The sequence below is a fragment of the Agelaius phoeniceus genome, chromosome 20, assembly GCF_051311805.1.
Source record: "Agelaius phoeniceus isolate bAgePho1 chromosome 20, bAgePho1.hap1, whole genome shotgun sequence".
Taxonomy (NCBI): Eukaryota; Metazoa; Chordata; class Aves; order Passeriformes; family Icteridae; genus Agelaius; species Agelaius phoeniceus.
The window spans coordinates 11,312,489-11,338,314 of NC_135284.1; the positions used below are offsets into that span (position 1 = coordinate 11,312,489).

At 47.5% G+C, this 25,826-nt stretch overlaps 1 protein-coding gene across 1 annotated transcript; it reads left to right on the forward strand.

Moving 5' to 3' along the window:
• The first annotated feature begins 3,137 nt into the window (after positions 1-3,137).
• Positions 3,138-23,480, forward strand: FKBP6 (FKBP prolyl isomerase family member 6 (inactive)). Its single transcript, XM_077188574.1, has 8 exons — positions 3,138-3,458; positions 4,827-4,916; positions 5,497-5,699; positions 6,866-6,985; positions 7,944-8,138; positions 8,421-8,530; positions 11,814-11,901; positions 23,055-23,480. Exons 1-7 carry the CDS (start codon positions 3,197-3,199, stop codon positions 11,887-11,889), a joined length of 1,056 nt encoding a protein of 351 aa, XP_077044689.1. The 5' UTR covers positions 3,138-3,196; the 3' UTR covers positions 11,890-11,901; positions 23,055-23,480.
• The last annotated feature ends 2,346 nt before the right edge of the window (positions 23,481-25,826 follow it).

Below are 25,826 nucleotides of genomic sequence, written 5' to 3' on the forward strand. Positions count from 1 at the left end.
AACAGCCGGCAATGGTATATAAGAGCATGCCAATTAGCAATAAAGAGAACAAGATGTATACCTCATATTGAGCCACTTCTTGATTCCAGACCCCCTTTTCCCTACAGATAGATCAAGAAGAAATGCATTCAAACTGAAAAAGAGGAAATTTAAGTTAGATAAATGGAAGAGATTTTTCCCTGTGAGGGTGAAAAGGCCTTGGTACAGGTTGCCCAGAGAAGCTGGGGCTGGCCTATCCCTGGAAGTGTCCAAGGCCAGGTTGACGGGAGCTTGAAGCAGCCTGGTCTAGTGAAAGATGTCCCTGCCCATGAAAGGGGGGTGGAATGAGATTATCTTTAAGGTCCCTTCCAAGCCAAAGCATACCATGATTCTATCTATGCCTGTGCATCTGTGGGGTGCATTGGGCAAGACTCTGAGGTGCGCTCTGTCCTCACGGGCCAGCACAATGCTGGGTGCCAGCGGACTGCATGCACTTGGCAGCACTCGGGGCACAGGAGCTGCCCCTCCAGCACCCTGGGGAGGGACAGCATGCTAGGCTGACAGGACAAGTGCCCACACTGCAGCATCAGTGGCTCCTTGAACACCCCCAGGCAGATGGGACAGAGCAGCTGCTCCTCCAGCTTGTCAATGCTCATCTTAGCCATCCTGCCACCTTCCCACACAGATCTGGGCTGGGAAACACTGGTGGGAGATCAGTCCTGTTCTAAGAACAAGATCAGCAGCACAGACAGTTGCAAACCCATCCTCAAAACTCCAAACAAAGTCTCAGATGGTGATTTTAACCCATAATGATTTTGTGGCTACACCTGGCCCACACCTGGCCATGTGTTCTGGGTCTGCCCAAGGTGTCAGCAGTCACCTCTAAGCTGTTCCCACCTTGGCCCGGGCAGGGATGTCAGACTGCAGTGGAGTCCTGCCTATGTGCCAGGGCTCAGACACAGGCAGGAGAGATTTTCCGCTAAAAAATCCCAGTCTTGACCCTGTATGAATTCCCACAGATCTCTTTGGGGTTATCTCAGCCCATGGACATCCTCAGAAAGACTGGCATCACTCAAGTGATACATCTAAGAAGCAGAAGGAAAACATGAAAAGCACGTTTATCTTGGAGACAGGGGGCTGGATTTGGGAAGCTGAGGCACAGCTCATCCCCTTGAAACTTGTTTCCATGTTCTGTGCTCTGCCCCAAAAGATGTGAGCTGAAATCCCAGCCTCTCCCATCAGCCCCAGGGAGCACAGGGCAGTGTGTTTCCAAGCTGTAAGGCTCACAGCACTGCCTTTCCTGCTGTTTGCAGTTGGGACAGAACTGCCAGACTCCTGGGCAAGTCAAACATGTGGCCTTGAAACTGAAGAAAATTAACTTGAAGTCAGGAACTTGATTGCTTCCCCAGGGAAAGGGGAGGCTGTGACCTGAGCTGGGCTGGTGTCACCATTGCTGTGGGTTGAACCAAGGGAAGCTCAAGTGTCCACGAGATATCCCAGGAGCACAAGCAGAGGGACCAGCCTCAGGTGCTCACAGAGAAGTACCTCCCAGAGACCCAAATGATACCCAAGCACTGAGGTGGCCTGCAGGGGTTTCTCCAGCTCCACTTCTCCCGGGACATGGACCCGAGTGACTGCCCTTGACTTCTCCTGGCCAAGCTGATGGGACCCTGTCAGACAAGGCAGCTCCTCCTCAGGATGGGGACTCCAATGGCTCCCTTCCTGCAGCCTCAGCCCCTTCAGGATGTTCCTGCTCCCAGGGAAAGCCGGGCAGGCTTTTGTCCCCCTGTCCTGTCCCTGCCTGCAGCCGGGCATGGGCACACGCAGCACCAAGAGCAGAGCGGCCATGTTTGCCTCCCACGGCAGCCAGGCTCTCCAAGTCCCTGTGGGGCTTCCTATCCCCACTGCAACAGAGAGAATCTTCTCAACAAAGCACATTGTTATCAGCTAAGTTTAAGATAACTTGACTTTAAGATATTGTTATCAACTAGGTTAACTTTGCTATTAATTACAATTTCTTTTCTTTTTTTTTTTTTTTTTTGTTAAACCGGTGGGCTTTTTGTGATGAGGTGAAAACCTGTCATGCTTTTGGAAAAAAACAGAAGTAAACCAAACAGTGCTCTAACTGTGTAGTGCAAGGCACAAGGAATTATTTTGTCTGATTGTGAAAAAATATAGCTCCTCATATAACTATATAACCCTCAATAACTCCGGGTTTATCGATGTGTTTGGCTTATGAGCATCCCTCATACAAATCCCATAATGATCCCATCCCCTGGCTTCCCTCTTACCATCTCCTGGGGAGCTGGGGATGGTCCTGGCTTCTCCTTGAGGAATGTCCAATTTTGGGCATGTGGTGGTGGAAGGATCACCCTGGGGCTGTCAGCCAGCCTTACACTGAAGGTCTTTGAGACACAGCAAAGCAGAGGATGAAGCACTTTCTCTCCAAAAGGGGACTGGGAACAGGTTGTGGGGACCTCCCTCCCTCCCACCTTCTGTGAAGAAAAAACTTGGGTTTATGTTCTTTTGTAGTGATCTCAAAAATTCTCAAGAATGTGTGCTTATTTCTGCAACCATTTTGCATTCTCATTAGTTTTGCATTTATACCATTTCAAGTGCCTGAAGAAGGCCAAACTTACCAACTTGTTCCAAACCAGTTGGATTTTTTGCCTGTGGTAGTTTTTGGGTGTTTGTTTGTTTGTTGTTTTGGTTTGGTTTTTGTTTGGTTGGTTTGGGGCTTTTGGGGTGGTTTGTTTTTGTTTTGTTTTGGTTTGGTTTTTTGTTTTGGTTAGTTGGTTGGTTGGTTGGGTGGGTGGATGGGTGTGTGGGTGGATGGGTGGTGGTGGGGGTGGTTTTGGTTTTGTTTTCCCTTTGGTTTGGATTTTTGTTTGATTGGGTTGTGGTTTGGGTTTTGGGGGTTTTTTGCTTGTTTTTTTTTTTTTTGTATAGTTGTTTGGTTGGGTTTTTTGATCGGCTGTTTTTGTGGGGTTTGGTTTTGGGGTCTTGAGTTTTGGGTTGGTTTGGGGTTTTTGTTCTAAAGAAATGAGGAAGGCAGTGCACACGGCGGACTACATCCCCCAGCGTGCACCGCGGCGCTCCGTGACGTTCCGCCTTCCGTTGGTGCTGCGCAGCCGCGTGTCCATTCCCGCGTGGTCTAAAGCCGCGCGTTGGGCCGGCGCTGCTGCTTGGAGCGTGATTGGTTAGAGGCGCCGAGGCCATGATGGCGGGTGGCGCCGGCCGGGAGGGCCTCGGGGCCGGGGGGCGAGACCCGAACCCGAACCCGGACCCGGACCCGGCTTCGACTCCGACGTGGGCTCTGGCGCCGATCCCAGCACCGATCCCGGCCTCGACACCCTCTTTATCTCTGGCCTCGGAGTCTCTGCAACCCCTGCAGGACCTGACCGGCGATGGAGGGGTGCGCAAGGAGCAGCTCCGCCCCGGCAGCGGGCAGCCCGTGCCCCCATCCGCCTCCGTGGCAGGTAGAGCCGGGTCTGGGGTCTCCGGAGCCTCCTGTGGGCCCTGAGAGGTCCCGTGGCCAGGGCCGGGCACCCCTATTGGGGATGTCCCAACTCTCTGGCACAGGTTGCCCAAGGAAGCTGTGGTTGCCCCATTCCTGCAAATGTTAAAGGCCATGCTGAAGCAACCTGCTCTACTTGGAGGTGTCCCTGCTCATGGGCAGGAGGTTGGACTGGATGATCTTCAACGTTCTTTCCAACCCAAACTATTCCACGATTCTTGCAGTCTCTCCAGGGCTGGTGCCTGGAGTGAGGCTGCCTGTGCTCGGCCTGACTGCCCGGGGAGGTTCAGGGTGCTCTGCAGTAATGTTGTGCCTGAATTCACTGGTAGTGAATTCAGGCACAACAGTAGTTCAGGCACCAGTAACCATCTCCTGAGCAGCTTTTAAATAGGAATTGTTTCCTTTAGCCTGTGTTCAGCAGGACTAAGAACGTGAAAATCCGTGGAAGTGTGGGCTAGAGTGAGGATCTGGTGCTCATCTCTGTCACCTGTGTCTCTGTGTGAGGTTTGGTCTGTGTGGCTGGACCTGAAGCGGGTGCTGAGGGAAACAGGGCAGAGCCTGTGGGGAAAGATCCCCCAAGGCGCTAATGTTGACATGCCAGTGGCTGGCAAAAACCATAACAAGGACTTAAGAGTGCTGATATTGTACTATGGTGTGTCTCTGTTTCAGAAGCTGTCTCCTCTCCTTATCAGTGTTTTAACAGTTGGGATACCCTGTTTAGCTTCTTGTGGCTGACACACTAAATGAAAAGGCATCTTGACCTTGAGGAATGAAGGATTTCTAGGGCCTACCTGTGCTCACAGAGAAGTTTGAAGTTGGAAGCAGTTCCTGAAGTGCAGGGCCCTGGTGCTGTGTCAAGAGAGGCCCATTACAATGTATTTTCTGAGGCAGAACTGGAGTTACAGATGCAGAGCTTGGGGTAGCAGTACATTTTCCCCCTTGTTCCTCTTTCCAGAGCTCCAGCTTTGGTTAGGGAATTATTTTAAAATATTTCTGCATATAACTGGATCATTTTAATTTGCTCGGCTGAAGTTTCCAATTCTTAAAAGTGCAAAATCACATCTCTTAAATAGATCAGGACTGTGAAGCAGCTGCTTTGTCTGGGAATTATGCTAAAACACACAGCAGTTGACTGCTTGGATGTGACCAGGTTTTTGGTGTAAAACAGAAGGGGTTTTGCTGCCTCTGCTGTTCTATAGCAGAACGGAAAAGGAGAAGCAGGATAACTGGGTGGTTACAACTCTTGGTGTGCTCCTGATGTTGCTGTGATGGGATATGAAATCAACCTCTTGCTTTTCCTTTCTACCCACTACTCGCTTTGGCTGTACAGTGAAGTACTCTGGGTACCTAGGAAATTGGAATAAGCTCTTCTGTTCAAATGGGAACAGCAAGTATCCAAGGCTGATGAAACTTGGAAAAGGTAGGTTTGAGCCACAAACTTTGTTCTGGGGCTTGGGATTGTATTAAGGCATTTTGGGCCCTGGGGTTGTATTAAGGCATTTCAGTTTAAATGCTGTTTGGTGTCTTTAGGTTGTTTGAAGCCTTTAACACTTGTTTATGGAGTCCAAAATCCTCCTGGTTCACGTGGGAGATGGAATCTGGACCTGCTCACCCTCTGCCTGGGAATGGTAGGGAGGTGTTTCCCACCTGCCCTCAGGTAGTTTTAAATCTCTTGAGAGGAGATGATTTCCAGGCTGGACAGGCCTTTTAGCATGCTGGTCTACTGAAAGGTGTGCTTGACTGTGGCAGGGCTTGGACTGGATGCTTGGCTTGGACTAAAGCCCCTTCCAATTCCCACTCTGGATTTGCAATGTCATGTGCTCAATCCCACAGCAGCAGTACCCCTGATAATCCTTTCTGGAGCAACTGGCTGTTGTAGTTGCTGAGACAGGAGCTCCCAGGGATTTTTTTTTCCATCAGGCTTAAGGAGAAGTCATTGTTTGGTGTGTGAGGGTGTTGATGTTCGTGAACTTCACATGTCCCACCCCTCGTTGTGACAGACATCACCCTGTGGGGGCTGGAGATCGGGCTGCTGTCCATGACCAAAGGAGAGGCTGCACTGTTCGTCCTCACTCCGGAATACGCCTATGGCCAGCGGGGCTGTCCTCCCTCCATCCCCCCAAACACCACGGTCCTCTTCAAGGTGGAGGTGTTGGACTTCATAGACTCAGAGGAGTGCGACACCTTCTTTGAGTTGACTTGCGTGAGTTCTTTTAATAAGGCTTGAGACCGGAATCTGGGGGGGGGAACCATCATTGTCCTGTCTCACAGTTGCTGTGGCTTGTGTGTTACATGTGTTCATGTGAATGCTGGTGCAAGTATCTAGTCCCTGGGCTCCCAGCTCTGCTCTGATCCACATGCCTGCCTTTTGTGTCCCTCCATGTCTTTCTCTGTTTGCCCTCCCATGCAGAGGGAGAAGGCGGGATCTGCCTTTGTTTGCTCCTCTGTGCTGGAATGGCTCCCATTTATTTTTAGTTTTACCAGAAACCTCATGGTTGCACTAGAGGGCAGCAGCTTCCAGGAATTTCTTTAAGGAACAGTAAGGAGCTGACTGTTACAATCCTCTTCAGTCTGCAGTGTCCCAGTGCCCCACCAGCCCCCACCCTTTGTCTCTGCCTCCTGGCTCCTCTCCCAAGTGCTCCCTCTTTTTTCCTTCCTGGTGAGTTACAGTGCTATTGTTAATTAACCTTTCCATGTCAAGGGCTTTGGGCTGTGGTTGTGGGTCAGTGAGTGGAAGCAGAAGCTAATGGGGGAGCCCCTCCAGCCCCTGCACAGGTAAATTTTCCCCCAAAGCCCTGTGAGCAAACCAGACTTGTTGTGCTCCCTCCTTGCCCACCCATTTTGGCTGACTGACCCCTCTCTGTGAACCGGTTCCAACTTGCAGAACCAGAAGAAAACCTGTGCCTCCATTTTTTTTTTTTTTTTTTTTTTTTTTTTTTTTTTTTTTTAATGATTATTGGGATTTTTGTTTTGCTGTTTGGTGTCTTTGGGAGTGTTAGGCTGTCCCAGAGCTGGCCTGAGAGCGATTAGAGCAATGGAATGTTTCGAGCAGCTTTGTGCCAGTGTCAGCATTTGTGTTAACTCAGCTGTGTGCTGAAGGAGTTGAGCAGGTTTTAAGAACACATTCCTGCTTTTTTTTCAGTTCCCCTTTAGGCCTGAGGAGCTTCCTGACCTCTTTAGTGGAATAATCAGCACAAGGACACTGTAATGTTTCAGCCTGGCTGGGGAGATACCACGTGGTGGTGGCCTGGCCTTGGTAAGGACCTGGCTTCTGCTCTGTGAATAGGAAGGAGCTGTTCAGGACTGTCCTGTGAGTTCTCTGCCTGTTTTCTTTAGTTTGAGCTGAAATTCAGATATTTCTTCACACAGGAACAGCGGGATAGACTTCCTCTAGAAAAGGTGTTGAAAGTGGCAGCGACAGAGAGAGAGTTTGGCAACTACTTCTTCTATAAGCAGCGCTTCAAGATTGCCAAGGACAGATACAAGAGGGTATGGCACCAGGAAGATGCGGGGTGTGCTTTGGGAAAGCTTTGGAAGAAGGGATTATTTTAGCTCACCACAACAGGTACAGGCTAGAGATCAAATAACTTTATGGTATTTTTCCAGGCATAGTTTGTTACTTCAGAACAAGGCTTGCACACCTGGTTTTGTGTGAGCAGCAGTGGTAAGTTAAGGAATAGTCACAGAATCATTTTGGCTGGAAAAGTTCTCTGAGACAACAAGTCCAACTGTTTCCCAGTGCTGCCAAGGCCACCACTAATCTATGTCCACAAGTGCCGCATCCACAGGGCTGTTAAATCCCTCCAGGGATAGGGATTCCACCACTGCCCTGAATAGCCTCTGTGCAAAGGCTGGACAACACTTTCAGTGGGAAATTTTCCCCAGTATCCATCCTCCTGTGCTGCAACTTGAGGCTGTTTGTCTTGTCCAGCTATCTGGGGGCAGAGCTTGACCCCCATCTGGCTGCACCTTCTTGTCCAGGAATTGTAGAGAGTGAGAAGGTGATCCCCCCTAACCTTTTTCCTAGTCTGAGCCTCTCTAGCTCCCTCTCCTGGCAGGGTAAACGCTCAGTTATTCTCAAACTGGAAGGCATCTGCTACTTTTTCAGAGGTAGAGATGATTCAAAGTTGCTTTTGCTTGGATTTTTGAAACAAAAGTAATTTGACTTGCCTTCTCCCCTGTAAAATATCCATATTAAGTCTGAGTCCTGGGTCCTTTTTTTTTTTTATTCTTCTGCTTTCCATGGTAAGTTTCTAAACCTGTGGTCATATGGTCAGCATGACTAGTCATGCTGAGAATACCATGCCCTGTATTTAGAGTTTTGATTGTTAATACTTTTTAGTGACCTAGGTGAACAGAAATACAGGTGTAGCTGCTGAACGAGACGGATTTCTCACTTTCCATGATGGATTTGTTGTGCACTGGCTGGTTTTCCCTCTCTGCTCAGGCACTCTCCATCCTGGGTCGCAGCTCTTCCAGTAAGACAGAGCAGAGCCAGATCAACGCTTCCAAACTGCTGCTGTTCCTGAATCTCTCACTCACTTACCTGAAACTGGAACGTGCTGACCGAGCTTTGAAATACGGGGAGTTGGCCTTGGAGATGGACCAAGGAAATGCCAAAGCGCTCTTCAGGTGTGGCCAGGTGGGCAAATAAATCATTATGGAACATCCTGGCCTGGTTGTCGAGGGAGCCCAGAATGAACTGAATCTCTGAATTCTGGGCTGCTGCAGTAGTCAAGGTGGTTTGTCTGCATCTGCCCTTTTGGAAAGTCTGGCTCTCTGGAAATGTGTCACATGAGCTTTTCCTGGAATGTTCCTGAATTACTCTTCTCTGTCGCAGGAAAGTTTGTTTTGGCACGAGGCCCGAAGAAGGGCAGCAGGTCTGTATTTATCTTGTGATGCATCTAACTTCTTTCCATGATAGGCTTGCCTCTACATGAGGGAGTACAGCAAATCCCGGGATTTCCTGGCCAGAGCTCAGTGCATCCAACCCTTCAACCGTGATATCAACAATGAGCTGAAGAAGTTAGCAAGGTGAGAGCCCTCCTTTCTATACCTGGGGAAGAGAGAGAGTGTTTGGACAGGCTGTAATACCCATTCCAAAATATTTAAAATATTAAAAAAAACCCCAAACTATTGGGTTAATGAGTGACTTGGGAAAATGCATGTGGAGAAAACAGCTTGAAACATTTTTCTGGCCCAGAAGCTGCAAGTGAGGAGCTCAGAGCACCATGTATTTCTTTGGTGGGATGTATGTTTCCTGACTTGTGAGCAGATCAGGGTGAGGACAGGGATGTGGGAGCTACTAAAATACCTCAAATCCAGTGAAATATGATGAGACTGATGATCCAGCTGGTAATGTTCTCAATAAGTATGATTTTCATTCCCTTTAAGATGTGTTGGTTATTTTCAGCAAGCTGCATGTGCTTCAGTGCACAATACTAATATTCATTGAAAGTGAATTTCTTGCCATCTTGGAGATAATAAATGAACAGCCCTGAAGATGAACTCTCCCTTTCCCTTTCCCCACAGGCTGAGTTAAGGACTATCCTGCCAGCTTTTAGTCATGTCCCCACCCCACCAAAACATGACTAATGCTTGTCTATGGCCTCATGATGCTCTTCCTTTGAAACTGCCAAAAGCATTAGGTTTTTCCCAAAAGTGTGTGCTGTCCTCCTGGCACTGTTTACTGAGGCAGGAGCAATGCTGTCCTCAGCTCTGGAGCTCACAAAGCAGCCTTTGAATATGAACCCTCTTCTGTATGTCAGTGCGAGGCACTTGCAGAAAGGCAGCAGTAACACCTAAAAAGAGTGATTGGTGCTGCTGGAAATGCCAGTCTGGCAGAGTGCCTTTTGCCAGGGGATATGTTGGTGGAGGGCTGTTCTGTCCTGTGTATTCATGTTGTCTTTAAATAGTCTGTCATAACACTGAGTCTGCAAATGTGTTCTGTTACTTCCAAAGCACAAAGAGCTTGAAGGTGGTAGTATTAGCTGCTGGTCTGGAAATTTTAAATTAATCTCTTATTTTTATCCTGATCTCCCACTGGGTATGGAGCTACCAAATTGTCCACTGAGAGTGGGGAGTTCTAAACTAGATCTGGCTGGCTGCTCTTGGAGGCTAGTATATGTATAATGCTAGAAGCCTGATTCTAGAAGCCTCATGTATTCACTTAGATTTGTTTGAAATATTTTGGTAGATAAAAGGGAAATTTTGCTAATGGTGTTTAGGTGGTGTGGCTGGAAAGCAACAAGACATTTCTGCCTTTGTCAGCTCCAGCTCTGTAGAGAGCAGCATGTTCAGTGAGTGTGCATGTGTCAGAATTGAGTGCACCTTAAACCACTCTTGTCCCGGAGTTCCTGCTTTGCTGCCTGTTAAAACTGGTGTACTTTTTGCTTTTAACCATGCAATGGTTTGGGTTGGAAGGGACCCTAAAGCTCATTCCACTGTCATGGGCAAAGACTCTTTTCACCATACCAGGGTGCTCTAAGCCCTGTCCAACCTGGCATTTAACACTTCAGGGATGGGGTGGCCACAGCTTTTCTGTACAACCTGTGCCAGGGCCTCCCCACTCTCACAAGGAAGAATTTCTTCCCAGTATCCCATCTAACCTTGCTCTCTGGCAGCAGGAAGCCATTCCCTCTTCTCCTTGTCCAAAGTCCATCTCCAGCTCTCCTGGAGCCCCTTTAGGCAAAGGAAGGTATTCTGAGGTCTTTCTGGAATTCTTTCCAGGTAAACACCTTTGCTCTTCCAGCCTGTCTTCAGAGCAGAGGGGCTCCAGCCTTTGGAGCATCTCCATGGCCTCCTCTGGACTTGCTCCAGCAGCTGTATGTGTTTCCGATGCTGGAGGCAGCACTGCAGGAGAGGTCTTTTGCCTGTGACAAAGAGTGGAATTAGTGTGAAACAGATGAAGCAAGTGCTACTGGGTGTTGGTAATGAGGTCTTACCTCTGGCTAGATATGTAATGTTGCCAGCCTGCCCTTGCCTGAGAACTTGTAGTGTGATCTGACAAATGCTTCAGAAATGGAATATGAATCAAAATCTTGTTTTTAGTGGCTTTTCACTTCCTTACTGAGTACATTTGTACTTTGTTAAATGCAATGTTGTGTGGTAATCAGCAAGCTCCCTTTTGCTGTCTAAACCAAAGCTTTGGAATGCATCTGTTTACTGGCTGAAACAGATTCTTGCCAAAATCTCCTGGAGAACAACAGGCGGAATCCAAGGTGAGAGGTATGTAGAATGTGGCTGGTACCAGCTGTGGTGGATTTGGTGCAAATTCTGCTGCTGAATCTAGGAATTCTATTGGAAGGCTTGCATTACATCAAAACCAGAATGAATTTAGGTTCTTCCAATATCTGGTATTAATCTGTTCCTCCAAACAAGGGCTCTTGGATTTCCTGCTGTCATAGGTGTGGGAATGTGCCAGCTACGGGTGGGCATCCTTGGTCAGCAACTTCTGTGTGAGACTTACCAGGAGAGATATGTTGTGCTGGGATTTCGTACCCTCTGAGGTTCCAGGCCCCAAGGGTGCCGAGGGCTGGGGCTGAGGGAACCTGAGCCAGCCTCTCACTGGGGCTGGTTCTAGTGTGTTGCACAAAACCCTTCGCTTTTGGCCTTATATGGCAGCAGATGCAGGAAAGCCAAACTCATGGGCAGCCACTGATCCTGGGAACAGTGTTCCCAAACTGACTCAGCCTGCAGCTCAGGGATTCCTTACCAGTGAGGTGAGAGCATAGAGAGCAGAGGATACTGTGCTTGGGAAAGTTCAAGTGGAGCAGGCTGCAAAGCTTTTGCCATCCTGTCCACTGGCAAGGAAGAGAGAGCAGAGGAAGATACATCTGCTTGTCATCCACTTAGTCCAGACACAAATCCCCGCTGTCTCCTTCCCATCCTCTGCCCAGATCCTATATCTGTGGTAGATATCCTGCTGTATGGTAGTTGGACAGTGTCTCCTGGGTGCTAAAAGAACTTGCATAAGGACTCACAAAAGTATCCTACAGCACACAGGTGGGGTTCCTCTGCACTGTCCCGTGTTTCCAGAACTAGTGTAGGGAGCACCTGTCTAAGGAGGCAAATGATCTAATTAGTCCCGAGCAGAGCAGAGATCCAAGGTCTGGGGATGAGACGTGACATTTCCAGCTCTCTTTCCCTGACATTGCAGAAAGAAGGGCTTGGAGGAGCTGTGTCTGTGCTGCCAGCACAATTTTCCATTATGTTAATTTATTTATATCCAGAAAATAACATTATTTTCAGGTTGTGACACTGAGGGTGGCACAGACAATCTCCAGCCCCTGACGCCATCCTGTACTCTACTTTGCAGATACTACAAGGAGTACATGAAAATGGAGAAAGAAATGTGCTGCCAGATGTTTGACCCTCTCAATTCTTATGGCTGAGAAGAAATCAAGGTAACCAGGTTTTGAAAAGGGCTGAACTCTCCCAAAACATGTCATGCCTGTAGTGTTCTCAGGTGGGAAACTTGCTTCTCTTCTGTGGGGTAGGCTTTTGGAGGCAAAATGGAAAGTGGTGGGAGTGTGTGGAGAGGAAGGGCAGGATGGTGGGGTGGAATACTGCTACATCATCATGTTGAAGAATCTTTCTTGTGAGGCAAAGCATGTGTGGGACAGGGACCTGGAACTGGCGGCAGTTGAGTAAGTTTGGTTTGTTGTTTCCTGTGCTGCTCATCCCAGCTCATTCCTGGTCAGAGCCAGGGGCTGAAATAGCTCTACTTGTAGAGCTATTTCAGCCCCTGTAGTCTTGTTCCTCTGCCAGTTAAAAGAAAAGGAAAAAAAAAGAAAAGTTCCTGTCAAACTTAAGAATTGGATTTCCTCCTCCTCTCCAGCACTTCTGTCTGGAGCTGTTGGAATGCCTCACTTCAGAAGAATCTAAATATTTTATTTCTGGGGGTTTTTAAGTATTAAAAGAGGTCTGTTTGGATAGAAAACTTCAAGTAAATGTTTTGGACTCTTTAAAGCCTTAAATCTTCTAGCAAAATTGACAGGTTTATAAATGCACAAAGGCTCTTTGATCCATCTTTTTTTCCTCAAAATCTTCAGCGGGGGTGCAAGCAAGAGCAGAAATCTTTTCTGGTCTCTTGCTTTGGGGGAAACCCTAGGGAAAGAATTCTGGAAAATGACAAAATCCTTCTGTCATGAACCATCCCGAGCTCAGGGCCATCAGTTTGCTGCTGTTGTCTCTCCTGCAATGCAGACAGTACCTCTTTGCTAGCAGAAAATGAATATTGGCAGCCTTTCCATCAGCTCTGGTGTTTTATGGTTGTCTCTTTGTTCTTGTGAGGAAGCTAAGGCAGTGTTTGAGGAAGAGGTTGGATTGAATGCTCCTTCCTAAAGGAACACAACCTTCTCCTGACTGGACATGATTCCTTATCTCTTTGGACATCTGGACATCGTCTGGACATCTCCTTGCCTTTACTCTTCCTGCTGCTCCTTGCTCTGGTCCAAGCTGGGCATGTGACCTCAGAGCACAAGTCATCCTGCCCTGGGTTTGGGATGAGACTTTAGTAAGTGTGTTAGCAGGTGCCTGCCCCCCAGAGAGGAGCTCTGAAAGGGGTTGTAAGACTGATGAGGTCTTGTGCAGAAAGTCTGTGGCTCTAGAGTTGGCAAGAGGCCCTGATTTTCTACTTGCTGTGTTTGAGGAAATTGCAGTTTGGAAGCATATAGGATCTTGGGTCTCATCCCTGGTGGTGTCTGACCTGGGAAGCTCTTGTGGGGGTCTGGGATTACCTGGGCGTGGTTTGTGGTAGGAGTCAGGGTGATTGTGGTGATCTGCTGGATCACCAGACAGGTCGTCCCCAGGAAGGTTGTGTGGCTTCTCATTTCCCACAAAGCATCGTGTGAAGATGCTGATTTCCACACATCTGCTGTAAGTAAAACCAGTGATTTTGGTTAGAGGAGACTGAGAAGTACAAAAGAAAAGGGCGAACTCTCTCCTGTAGGCAAGCTTAAGTGCTGGGCTGAACTGCTTATCAGCCAATTTATCCACTGACTTCTGTGTATGGAGTTCACCCACCTTACACAGCTGATGGGTAGCTGTCAGTCAAAAATATTTCCAGGCTTCCTTGAAGTTGATTTTTGTTGTAGTATTAAAAGGAAACTAAGTCTCCCAGATGAACATAAGTCACTGAGACCCAAACAAAAATCTACTGTTCATTCATGGCAAAAGAAGTCCTTTGCTGGAGGAAGTTCCTGCAGGGCCTTGTGTGAGCTGAAGGTTGTGCTGCTGCTTTAAAACTTCATTATACATTCAGTGAAGAGCAAAGCCGTTCCAGCAGGAGCTCCTCCTCCCTATCAAAGACACTGGGAATTGGTCAGAATTGAGGCAGAACATTCTTTAGTGTTTTCCAACAGCTTTGTACCAGTTAAGTTTAGAGTACAGGCTGTACTGGGACAGTTTGGCAGGCCAGCTTCATCCATTCTCTTAGACACTGAGTGAGGAGATGGGCTGGAAATGCTGTCTGCAGTCCATGGTTAATGGACCAGTGGAATCACAAAAGTTATACAAAATCTCCCTATATACCAGCTGACAGATGTTTGTAAAGCACTGAGCTGACCTGTGGTCCAGCCTCCTGAATGGCTCAGAGCTGTAGTTGTAGTATCTCTTCCCTCCTGAACATTGCTGCAGCCATCCCTTGCTTCACAGCTCTTTCCAAGCTGAGACTGCTGTGCCTTTGCTGAACCCTGCTGTGTTCCAGGAACAAAGTTCATTTCTCTGTACTAAATAATCCAGAGGTTTGTATAATTACACTCAAATCTGGGTTTGAGCATTGATGCTTAAACCCAGTTTGATGCACCTGAGCATCTTTCTTCTGCCTGATATTTTTGCAAGGGATTTTGTAATGATAGGACAGAGGAGAATGACTTTAAGCTTTAAGGACTTCAAGAGGGAAGATTCAGATTTGATATAGGGAGGAAATTCTTTCCTGTGAGGTTGGTGAGAGCCTGGCACAGGTTGCTCAGAGAAACTGGAGCTGTGCCATCTCTGGAAGTGTTCAAGGCCAGGCTGGATGTGGCTCTGAGTACCCTGGTCTAGTGGAAAGACTCCCTGTCCATGACAGGGAGTGAAACCAATGGGTTTTAAGGTCCTTTCCAACCCAGACTATTCCATGATTTCTGTAGCCCCTGCCAGCTGTAGAGCCCAGTTCTTCCAATTGCCACAAATATCTTCCTCAGAACACATTTCCTACCTTTTCAATGGAATTTTGGGTCAGAATAGATCTCCCTTTGGCTAAATGCAGGGCTGCTTGTGGTGCTTCTTGGGGGAATTCGGAAGTACTCAGAGGGAGACAAAAGCACAAACTCCTTTTTAAATCCATCCTGCTGCAGTTGCTTCTAAATCTCTTGGCCCTCAAGCTGGCCCCTCTGAGGGTTTGGTTTATTCACCTGTCTCTGTTCACTTTGTGTGGTGCAGGTATGTAGAGCCTAGTTTCCTGGGATGTGCAGAGCTTTAAGTCCTCCTTGGTGTTCCCTGAACTGCAGAATGGTGGGCTGAGGCCTCTGGCTTTTTGGAGCTTTTTATTATGTTTTGATTGAAAGACCTATCAGGAAAAAAAAAAAAAAAAAAGAACTTTCCCATTGTTTTGTTGCTGTGGACTCTCTCTCATAAGAGAACTAAATCATGAGGACTGGGGACAACTTCCCTAAGAATGTCTGGATTCTAGTAGAGGGTCCTTGGTGATAGTTCTGTCCCAGGAGGATGAGTCTCTGTGCTCTTATTTTTGGTTATAGGTGAGCCAGAGTTTTGAAAGCTTGTGTCTGATATGTATCTCAGCTCCCTATACAGGAGAAGTGGTCCCAGGAGTTGGGAACACACAGGGAGATGTGCCAGTGAAAACAAACAAGACTGAAATTATGACAGGAAACAGTAACTTTGCGGTCAAACTGGTGATTACCATGAATAGCAAGTTCTATCAATTCTGGAGGCATCAATTGGTGAGAACTGGCTGCAGAACTGAGGCTGTGTCACCAGGTAGAAGTGGCTATAATTGGGCTTAAAATCAGCAGCAGTTGCCAGTTGAATGAACTGACCTACTAAGCTGCAGGAGACTTGCAAATAAACTGAGAAGTCTGTGTATAACACAATCAAACTCCTGCCTTGGGAAAGCTCCAGACTTGGAGCAAGTTGCTGTTTATTCCTTTCCCTCCTGCTCTCTCTTATTCCGGAGCAGAGCTGAAATGTACCTCCTGCTGATTTTGTTCCTCCCCACTGCGGCTGAACAACAGAGAACCAGCGATTCACTGCTCCTTTAGAATATGCAAATTCCTGTCCCACTGAGGTGTCCTGTGCTGCAGAGGAAATTAGGTCTCTGCTTTCTGCTGAGCCTTGCCAGGTGAGGGGGAAGGCTTGAAGGAAGACTTAATTAAGCATTCTCCTTGTTAAGCAAAGGAAGGAGAAAGGTTCTAATGAGGTTGTTGAGTTCTGTTTTCCTTCCAGCTCTCTCCTCTTCTAGCATCTTGCACTTTTTTCTGAGGATTTCTGCAGTTCCTGCCTGCAGTAGTACCTGTGATACCTCTCTGGAAGGATCTTGGGCTCTGATCTCTTCTGGAAACTGAAGAAATTACTGTGGTGCCTGGTTTTAGGGATCCCTGTAGGGGACATACTGGACATAGGTCTGGATGCACTAGGGCTGGCTTTGCCTAGACTGGGAGGACTGGCCAGGACTTAGAAGCCACAAGGTGATGTGAAATGGAAAGGAAGAGACCTGTGCAATATCCCAGTGTCCTACTGTGCCTGTCCTTCTGTGGTGAAGTATTGTTCCCCAGCCTTATCCAAGGATGGGCCCTCCGCTGTTCTCTCTGATTTAGGAAGTGCCTAAAGCCTGTAATTTCCTTTTGTGCTCAAACACAATGCTCCCAGGTGGGGTAGGAGCAGATTCCTGGCTACAGTGCTGAAAGGAAACTTTGCTGACAAGAGACTGGGGCCAGGTGGGGTTGGGCTCTGCTCTCAGGTGATAAGTGACAGGACATGGGGAAACAGCCTCAAGTTGTACCAGATTTAGATTGGATATTTGGGGAAATTTCATGGAAAGGGTTGTAAAGCATTGGAATAGACTGCCCAGAGCAGTAGTGGAATCACCTTTCCTGTAAGTGTTCCAAAAATGCGTGGATGTGGGACTTCAGGACATGGTTTAGTGGTGAACGTGGTGGTGCTGGATTGATGGTTGGACTTGATCTTAGAGGGTTTATCCAACCTTCTGTGTTTCTGTTCTCCTCCAGCTCCTGCCTGTTAAAGGTCACCTGGCACTGGTCCTGGGAAGACCAGGCTGAGACCCCAAGGGATATCCCTGTGTGAGGTTTTACTTCTCAGAGCCTTTGCCAGCAGCTCTAATATAAAATATTGTGGTGTTACAAATCAGTAGAACATGAAAAAGGTGCTGGGCTCTTTCCATTCCCATGATAACAGCTGGTTTATCATGCAGGTGGAGTTTAAACAGACTTGGCTATGTGTAAGATGGGAATTTCTTTATGAAGTTTTAGCTTTGCAGAGCAATCAGAGTCACTATCCCTCACTTCCCGCAGCAAGGAGGCACATGATTATCCTAAGTTTTTCTCTGACTTAGAATTTTTCAGGCCTCCTTTCTCTCCTCGAGTTGCTCTGTCTGGGCACCAGTCCTGCTGCTTTGGAGGCTCCAGACCTTCCCTTTGAACTAACAGAAGAGATGTCTTTGTCCTTTTTTTCTTAGTCTTTAATCCAGGGATTTTAAGTGATCATGGATACTTATTACTGTCCTGATGCCCTTCAGGGGAAGTGCTCTCCTGGTTATGAGAGGGTGTTGGTGCTAGTCTGAGTCCTGCAACCTACCAGCTCTGCTTTAGTGAACAGTGAAACACCAACAAACTTGAGCAGAGTTTTAAATGCTCTAATTGGGCATTGCAGTAGCTGTGATGATATAGGAGCAGCTGAGGTTAATGTGATGAGTGCTGAGGGCCCTCAAAAGTGTTCATTGTGGTTTTGAGAAACACTCATCTGCTTGTGAGCTCCTAAGCCTTGTTCACCCTTGTTCACTTGTGCATGGAATCACTGAATCACAGAGTTGTTAAGGTTAGAAAAGCCCTCTAAGATCACAGAGTCCACCTGATCCTCCAGCACTGCCAAGGCCACCACTAACCCATGTCTCCAAGTGTCACATCCACACATCTCTTAAACCCCTCCAGGGATGGACACTCTACTGGCCTGGGGAGTTGTGTCAGTGCCTGACCAACCATCCTGTGAAAAAAATGTCAATATCCAAACTAAACCTCCCCTGGCTCAGCTTGAGGCTCTTCCTTCTTGTTCTGTCCCTTGTTCCTTAGGGGCAAAGCCCAACCCCCACCTGGCGGCCCCTTCCTTTCAGGGAGCTGTGTAGAGCCAGAAGGGCCCCCCGAGCTGAGCCCTTCCCAGCTCCCTCAGCTGCTCCATATTGGAGTGTCTTTTCCATCATCAGCAGCACAGAGCAGCTGATGGAATTGGGGGCTGCATCCCTGCTGGAACAGCATCTGGGCACTAGCAGGTGTGTCTGACACAGTGGCAGGAGCACTTTGCAAGCAGGTGATGGTTTTGGCTATCAGCACCAGGAAGTCCCCCCAAGGGCTCCATATTTAGGGAATGAACTTTTAGAAAGTCTTTTTGCTTCAGATGCAGGGAGTGTCTTGGCACTGTTGAGAGTTGGTTTGCAGAGCTCAAGAGTTACTTCCAGTAAGGATAGAACATGACCTTAATGTGCCTCTTGTGCAGCCCACCCTGCTTTATCAGGGGCTGTTGATTCCATAGAATGCTGAACATTATGGTCGTAGAGGTTATCTGAGCACTTGAAGGACTGGGAGCTGCTCCGAGGATCAGTTTCAGCCCCCACTTGCTGGGTGAAGTCCTTCCTGAGTCAGGAGTGTGTGTTGATGAGTTCATCGTTTCTTTCACCTTCCCATAATCGTTCCTCTTATGGGACCTCTTGCTCTCTGAAGAAGAACTTCTGTTGCTTTGGCTGAAGGCTGTTTTAAGGGTTTGTTTGTTTGTTTTAAGGTATGCTTGGGAAAGAGCTCTGCTTTATGTTCTTTTTGCTTTATGTATTCTTGTCTTATCCCAGATCTAAGCAGACTTCACAGCCCTTCCTTCCATTACTTTAGGTTTGGGATGGTAGTGCATGTCATCAGCATTCAGGGCCTTTGGGGTCAAGACTTGTTACAGATCTCTGGAGAATTCCTCCTGCCACAGAGTGTCTCTCTAGCATACATGCAGCTCTTGGAACTCACTGTGGATCTTTTGCAGAGCTGAGAATCTTTGTAAATTGACTTGGAAAAAAAGTCCAGAGGAAAAAAATGTGTGTAAGTGCAGATCTTGAGATGACAGTTGACGTTTATGTGGCTTGGCTTTAGAAAAGAGGAGCAGCATATCTGTTCCTTCTACTTTCTTCTGTGGATTTGGGCATCTGTGATAGGACTCTGACTTTGGATGTGGGAAGGGTGGGTGTCTGTGCTTGTGTGCTGCCGTGCTCTGAGAATATATCCACAGCCACCTCAACCATTGGAGTGGCTGCTTGAAGTCCTCACAGCTGGACATCCCTAAAGAGCACTTACAGAGAAAAGAGGAGGGCATGGCTGACTGCAGAGCCACTTCCACAGAGAGCATATCAATGGTCCCTAATTAGGGAATTTTCTCCCTAAGGCATGTCACCTGCTCAGAGAAAGCTCCCTGGGATGGCAGTGCCTCATGCCCAGATAAATCAGGACAGGCTGGTGTTGTAAATAGCTGTTCCTCTCCTGGTGTCAGGGTGGATTGCCCGGCACCTAATGTTATCAGCTGCTGAGAGCACGCTGGTGCTGCTGGAATTTGATCTCAGCACTCTAGAGCACTGCAGCATTAGAAACCTCTCATGGAGTCCATGAGATTGTTCCCTCCTGGTTGCAGTGGTTTTTTCTCCAGAGTATCAGTGCCTGTGGGACTGGTCAGGCTCTGAGTGAAGAGCATTTCTCAGGCAGTTGCTGTTCACGGTTTTGGCTCTTTGCTGATGTGTGCACATAACATCTGCTTTCCCAGCCAGGCTCATGTGGAGCTGCAGTGTTAGGATGTGCTTTATCCTTCTGGCTACTGAGTCACAACTTCCCTTCCTTTCTTCTCCATGCTCAGTTGTGAATCCCATTTAGATCTGAACCAAAGCATTGAAGAGGAGATGTTCTGTTTCCCCTAAGAGAGGATGCTGCATTTCTGTGAATATTGTTTGAGGTTACTTTTCTGAGATGCGAACACTTTCCAGACTGCCACCACCAACCCGATTTCTTGGATACTTGCCTTGAGGAGCATTCTTCTCACTGAGGGCTGTCCCAGTGCAGCACTCTGGGAGCTGCTGCCTCAAGGCATGGGGACAGTGAGGGCTGAACTGGCAGAAACCATGGTTAAGTGCACAATTCTGAGTTTTCCAGTTTCCTCATGTTTTGACAGGAACTTTATCTGCTGTGTTTGGTGCCTCCCTACAGCCTTTCTAGAGATGGAGGCAGGAAAGGGGGAGCTGGGGAAGATGGACCTGCAGTTTTTTATGCAGAAAAGCAGCTTAAAAAATTGTAAAGCCTTACTTAAGCATTAACTGTTAAATGTGGCTTTAATGCAGAGTAAAGGTGATATAATTATGATTATAAATGACCTGTGACCTGGTGTGTTACTCCCTATGAATTGATGATCAGCTTTGTAGTTCAAAGGATGAGTTAAAATAGCTGAGACCAACAGGCTTGTGTGTTACCTTTGAAATCTGAATGTGCCTTGCTGGATTTCATGGCTGAGTTGCTGCCAACCTGCTGTAGTGAAGGAAACAAACCTTGGAGCAGGGCTCTTGTTGGAGTGTGCTGTGCTTCTCCATCCAGGAGCAGCACTGGTATTGAACCTTATCCAGCTGCTCTGTCTACAGGGTCCTGTGATTCCCCTCTACTTCTCTTCTGATTGTGGAGCCGTTTGGTGGAAATGAAAGAGATAAACTGGTCAAACACTCCCTGAAATGACTTTAGGATTTCAGTTTGAATATTTTTTTAATTAGCTGCATGTAAAGACTTTATTACTTCAAATAGCAGCCATGAAACCAGAAACCTCTTGGTCTGATCCTTTATTTTCCTGGTGTACAAGAAGCCTCAGTTAGCTGTAGGCTCGTTCCAAATTAGACACTCCAAACCCCAGCTAACAGCTGGTGGGAACACCAAGTGATCAGCTTTGAAGTATTCCTGTTGGGAACATGAGGAGGAACTGCTGCGTGGGGTTGGGATTAGACTGACAAGGAGCAGAGTGGAAGTCAGTTGTATTTTAGGAGGAGCAAGGGTGCTTTAGTTTAACAATACAGAGAACACTGTAGCACATCCAAGAATAAGGATTCCTTTTTCCCACTTGAAGCCTTTCTTTCCTTCTCCTGGTTGAAGAACTTTCTGCTGTGAACTGGAGAAATTATTTATGTTTTTCTCCTTCTGATTCATTTTCAAAGAGGAGATCAGCTGAAGTGTCCTTTATGGACTTCCTTTCCCCCTTTTCCTGGAAAGTGCTGCCAGCCTGGACTGACAAGTGATATCTTTGTGTGTCAGGAACCTCGTGTACCCCCAAAGTTTTGGAAGTTTTGGCAGTACAAGGGGGCCTATTAAACGAGGCTGTAGCATGGGATTTGGTGAGTGCACTAACTCTCCATTTGTGGTAGGCTGGAAGTCTCATTCCTGTGTTTCTGACAGTATTAAAACTTCCTCAACTCATTTGTGCTTTTATTATCCTTAACTTTAAATTGGGGACAGCCCTTGTAGGAGGCACATTGTGCTGACTCAGGCCCAGTTTTCTGGCAGGGTGGCCCTTGGTCATAGGTTCTGTGTGGCTCTGAGCCCATGGACTGATGATCCCACTGCTCCAGGGTCATCAGAGGAAGATGAGTCATTAGGGGTGGGCTGGAGAGTCTTGATGTTCCTCAAAGCCCCAAGTTATTCAGTGATCCTGTGGTGCCTTTCAAGTATGTATAATGAATGAGGTGTGGATTTTGAGCATCATGTGATGCTTCATCTTCTCCTCTTTTAGTATGTAAAGAAGCTATTTCCCTCACAGTTCTTGGTTCTTTTTTTTTTTTTTTTTTTTTTTTTTTGCCTCCTGGTTAGCAGCCTGTAACTCAATATCCTCTAAGGAACAGGCTTTCCTATTTTGCTACCAGTAATTTGATTTACATGTGCTGGAATGGCCACTGCAGCTGAGCTGGCTGGGTCAGCTGTGGTGGCATGCAGATGCTGGAAGAGTATAAAAATGGGTTTGGGCTCCTGGTGTTCCTGAGCTGTGAGCAGATCATGCACCTTTTGGATGGTATCCTTTGATACTGAGAGCACCTCTAGGAGACAGATGCTGGGTTGTTCTGGGGAAAGGTTTCTAAGGATTTTCTTGGGTTTTCATTTATTCTGTTTTTCCTTCTGCTGGTAATCCTATGGATGAGAGAGGGACAAGGCTTATGTTCCAACAGTATTTTGGTGTCTTTTGTGCTCACAAATTGGGGAAATACTTCCAGTAGGAGTTCTTCTGTGTTGGTATTTGAGAGGAGCCACTTGCAGCTACATCAAGGACAGCAGGATGTGACCTGTGGCACCAGACACAGGGAAAGGTGCTGATTCTGTCTGAGGACCAGGGAGGGGAAGGTGCTGTTTCTGTAGGAGCAGAGGGAAAGCCCACCTGAGAGAGGCACTGGAGGAGCAGATGAGCTTTTGGCAACAATGTCAGTGAAGCCATTAGAAGGTGAGCCAAGTCCTGATCAGTAACCAGAGAGGCTCCCCTTTCAAATTTAGAGCTGAGGAGGGAGGAATCACCACTTAAAAACAGTCCTGGTTCTTACCCAGACCAAGCTGATGCTGCACCAAGATATGAATTTCCTTCTGGTTACCCTAGAGAAGGGGGAGGTATGGGTGGAGGCTGAGATGAAATAAAGAGGTTTTGCTGGATGTGGAAATTGTCATTTCCCTTGCCAGGGCTTCAAGACTGTCAAGGACCCAACTTGCAAGTGATGGGGTGAGGTAAACAATTGCCCAAAGTGCTCGGGGTGCTCTGTGATCCATTGCTGCGATGCAGCCAGATGGCCAAGCCTTCCAGTGCTCCTGTCCTGCAACAGGAAGAGGCTGGGAGCGGGGAAATATGAAAAAAAGCAGTAGAAATCTGGGTTGAAGAGAAATTCCTGTTTGTCATACAAAATTCACCTTTCTCCCAAAGGCAGAGTAAGTATCCAGGCTTCAGTTTCCCAGCACCAGGAAAAGTGTAAGTGATGGGAAGCATGGATGACCCTGCATAGGAAGGGAGGTTGCCCAAGGAGTGCTTTGGGGTTTTCCCTGAGGGGGCCTGACTTATTTTTAGTTCTTGTCACTTACTACTCTGTTTTCTCCAAGTCTTTCATGAGGAAGTTGAATGGATTTTAAGGGGATTTTACTGTGTTTGTTCCATTTGTGCTAATCTGTGGAATTCTAGGTGTTTCTTTCAGGGTCACTGGAGGTGTGTGCTGGTAACCATGGATCATTGAGAGCTGAAATTCAATAAACTGTGCAGGTGATGCTGGGGAAACACTGACTGTGATACTTTGTCATCCTAGGACTGTTGCAGCTGTCCACCTTTTGGCACATGGAGATCTCAGCATCACATACAAGTTTTGGGAAAAGGGGCAGGAGCACTGTCTTACTTCAAGAGACTGAAGTGAAGGTTCAGTGTTTATACACAACCTGATTTTCCTGAAGTTTGGTTTGTTTGCTATGTTTTGAGGCAGTTTCCAGAATAATTGAATCCATGCTGTTGGAGAGAGGAATGGGTCTGTGTAAATTCCTTCTCTTCTCCCATGCACACTGTTTGAAGAAAACTTTTTCCTGATGTCCTGCCTCTTGCAGATAGATGCCAGGCTGCTTTCAGGAAATTTGTAAGGGGGAGGAGGATGCCATGAAGTTTTCTATTTACACAGGTTGTTCTTAAAAAAAATATGTTTGATATTTTTGTTCTGAGGAAATAAACCAACCTGAACATTAAAGCTGGCAGGACTTGTGCCAATGTATTGCACAAATAAAAGTGATTGCAAGAGTGATTAATGCCTGAAATGAGCTGGAATTTGGAATGGGGTCTGTAGAGCTGGCTCCCTTCGTGGGTGACTGGTTGTTGTACTCTTTGTTTTGGCTGAATGTTCCTGTGAATGTTGATGCTAGATCTAAAATTGCTGAATAATACCAGCTTTGGAGCAAACTCCAGAACTCTGTGTGCTCACATGGGGCTGTGGCTGGGATTGAATAAATGCAGAGTCAGAGATGCTCTAAGAGCTGGAGTCCCTCTGCTCTGGAGCCAGGCTGAGGAACTGGGGATGTTCACCTGGAGAAGGCTCCAGGAAGACCTTAGAGCCCATTCTTCTGTGTAAAGAGGCTCCAAGAGAGCTGGAGAAGGACTTTGGACAAGCGGCTGGAGTAACAAGACAAGGGGCAATGGCTTCCAGCTGATAGAGGGCAGGGTTAGATGGGATAGTGCGAAGAATTTCTTCCCTCTGAACATTGAGGCCCTGGCACAGGGTGCCCAGAGCAGCTGTGGCTGCCTCTGGATCCCTGGAAGTGTCCAAGGCCAGGTTGGCTGGGGCTAAGAGCACCCTGGTCTAGTGAAAGGTGTCTCTGCCCATGGCAGGGGGTGGAACAAGATGAGCTTTAAGGTCCCTCCCAACCCAAACTATTCCATGATTCTGACTTCCACAGCCATATCAGCCAGGGCTTCCCAGCCATCCATGTATCACAGGTGGCCTCGTCTGTCCATCTTCTTGGCCTTGCTCTTTCGCAGAAGGGTCTAAAACCATATCTCCAGGCAGTAGAGGTTGGGCTGGCACTAAGAGGAGAATTGTAGAAGCATGGAATATCCTAAGCTGAAGGGACCCACTGGGATTGTCCAGTTCAGCTCCTGCTGCAGGGCCAGTGTGTCCCTGAGCCCTTTTCTAGCCTGACACTAGATGGCAATGCCTCCTTCCCAGTGGTGTTTCGGACTCCTTTCTGAGGGCCTTTAAATCTGGAGATCTGTCTTTCTCTGCATAAATTTTGTAGTAACTCTGAGTGGGAGTTGATGCCTCTTCCCTACAAGAAGCAGAGAACTTTGTGCTTCCTGGGATAAGATAGTTCTGAAGACATAAACACAGCAAGTTTCCTAGAATGGGACAGCTGTGCCTCCCAGGAGTTCCCTAACAAGGGCTGTGCTGGCACTTCCCTGCCAGCCCTTGGGTCAAAAGACTGTGGGCAGCTGGATCCACGAGTGGAGACTTGGCACATCCCCGTCCACCAATGACCTTGGAAAGGCAGGATCTCCTGGACCCCAAACTGTGGGGACAGACCCCATTGAGAAAGACGTCTCATCTGCTAAATCTGAAGTGTAGGAGGGGTGTGACTGCTGTGGCACAGTGATAAGCGTTCCAAGCTTCTGGAAGCGCCACTCCAGTCCTGCTGCCAGCAGCACACACAGCAGGAACAGCAGCCACCCTTCCCTGCCACCCAGGCCATGCTGGTTAATTGTACTTCACCCAGAGTCTGTTAACAGGCAGGTTGACAGGCAGTTTGTTGCTGTTGGAGACTTCCCACGGTGAGGTAGATCTTGCTGAAGTGCATTTTTCTTTACCAAATTATGTCGAGAAACTATTTTTTTTTCTTTTTTTTCCTTTTCTTTTTTTCCCCCCTTTTTATTCCCCTCTTTTCTCCCTTCCTTTCTCCCTTCCTTCCTTCTTTTTCATTATTAAAGGAGGAAATACAATCTCTTAGTCCCTGGGCAAAATCAGAGGTGTGTTCGGATTCTGGCTTGGCATTAGAGCCGAAATACTAGTCCTTGAGCAAAAGAGACAAAAATCTCTACAGAGAGCCACACTTTTGGGGTGGTAGTCAAAAAACACTGAATCAGAGAAAAGTTTCCTACTGGAATTTTTAATTTTGGCCAAAATGCTTCCCTTCCCCCCCCTCCGTGCAATAATTTTTGACAAACAAGGTTCGTCCCAGCTCAGCCGTGGTCTTGTATTTCCAGTTTGGGTTTATCAAATGTCAACCTGCAGCTCTGCAGCTGTGCTGGGTTTGCTCAATTCCAAGATTATCTGATCTCAGGTGAAGTTTTCCTGGCATGGCTGTTTATCCAAACCTGAAATGTCATGCACCCTCACGCCATCAATCCAGCAGCTCCTTGGGCTGCAAAGATAAAGCCTCTTTGAAGTGTGAATCACAACCCCTATGTGTCACCTGAGCATCTCCCATCATGTTGTCCTCCCCTGCACACCACTGACCCCCAAGAACACATAGAGGCAGTAAGATCCCACTCCAAGCCTGTTTCCTCCACTGGCACCTGGTGCAGAAACCCTGGAGACTGTGGGTGG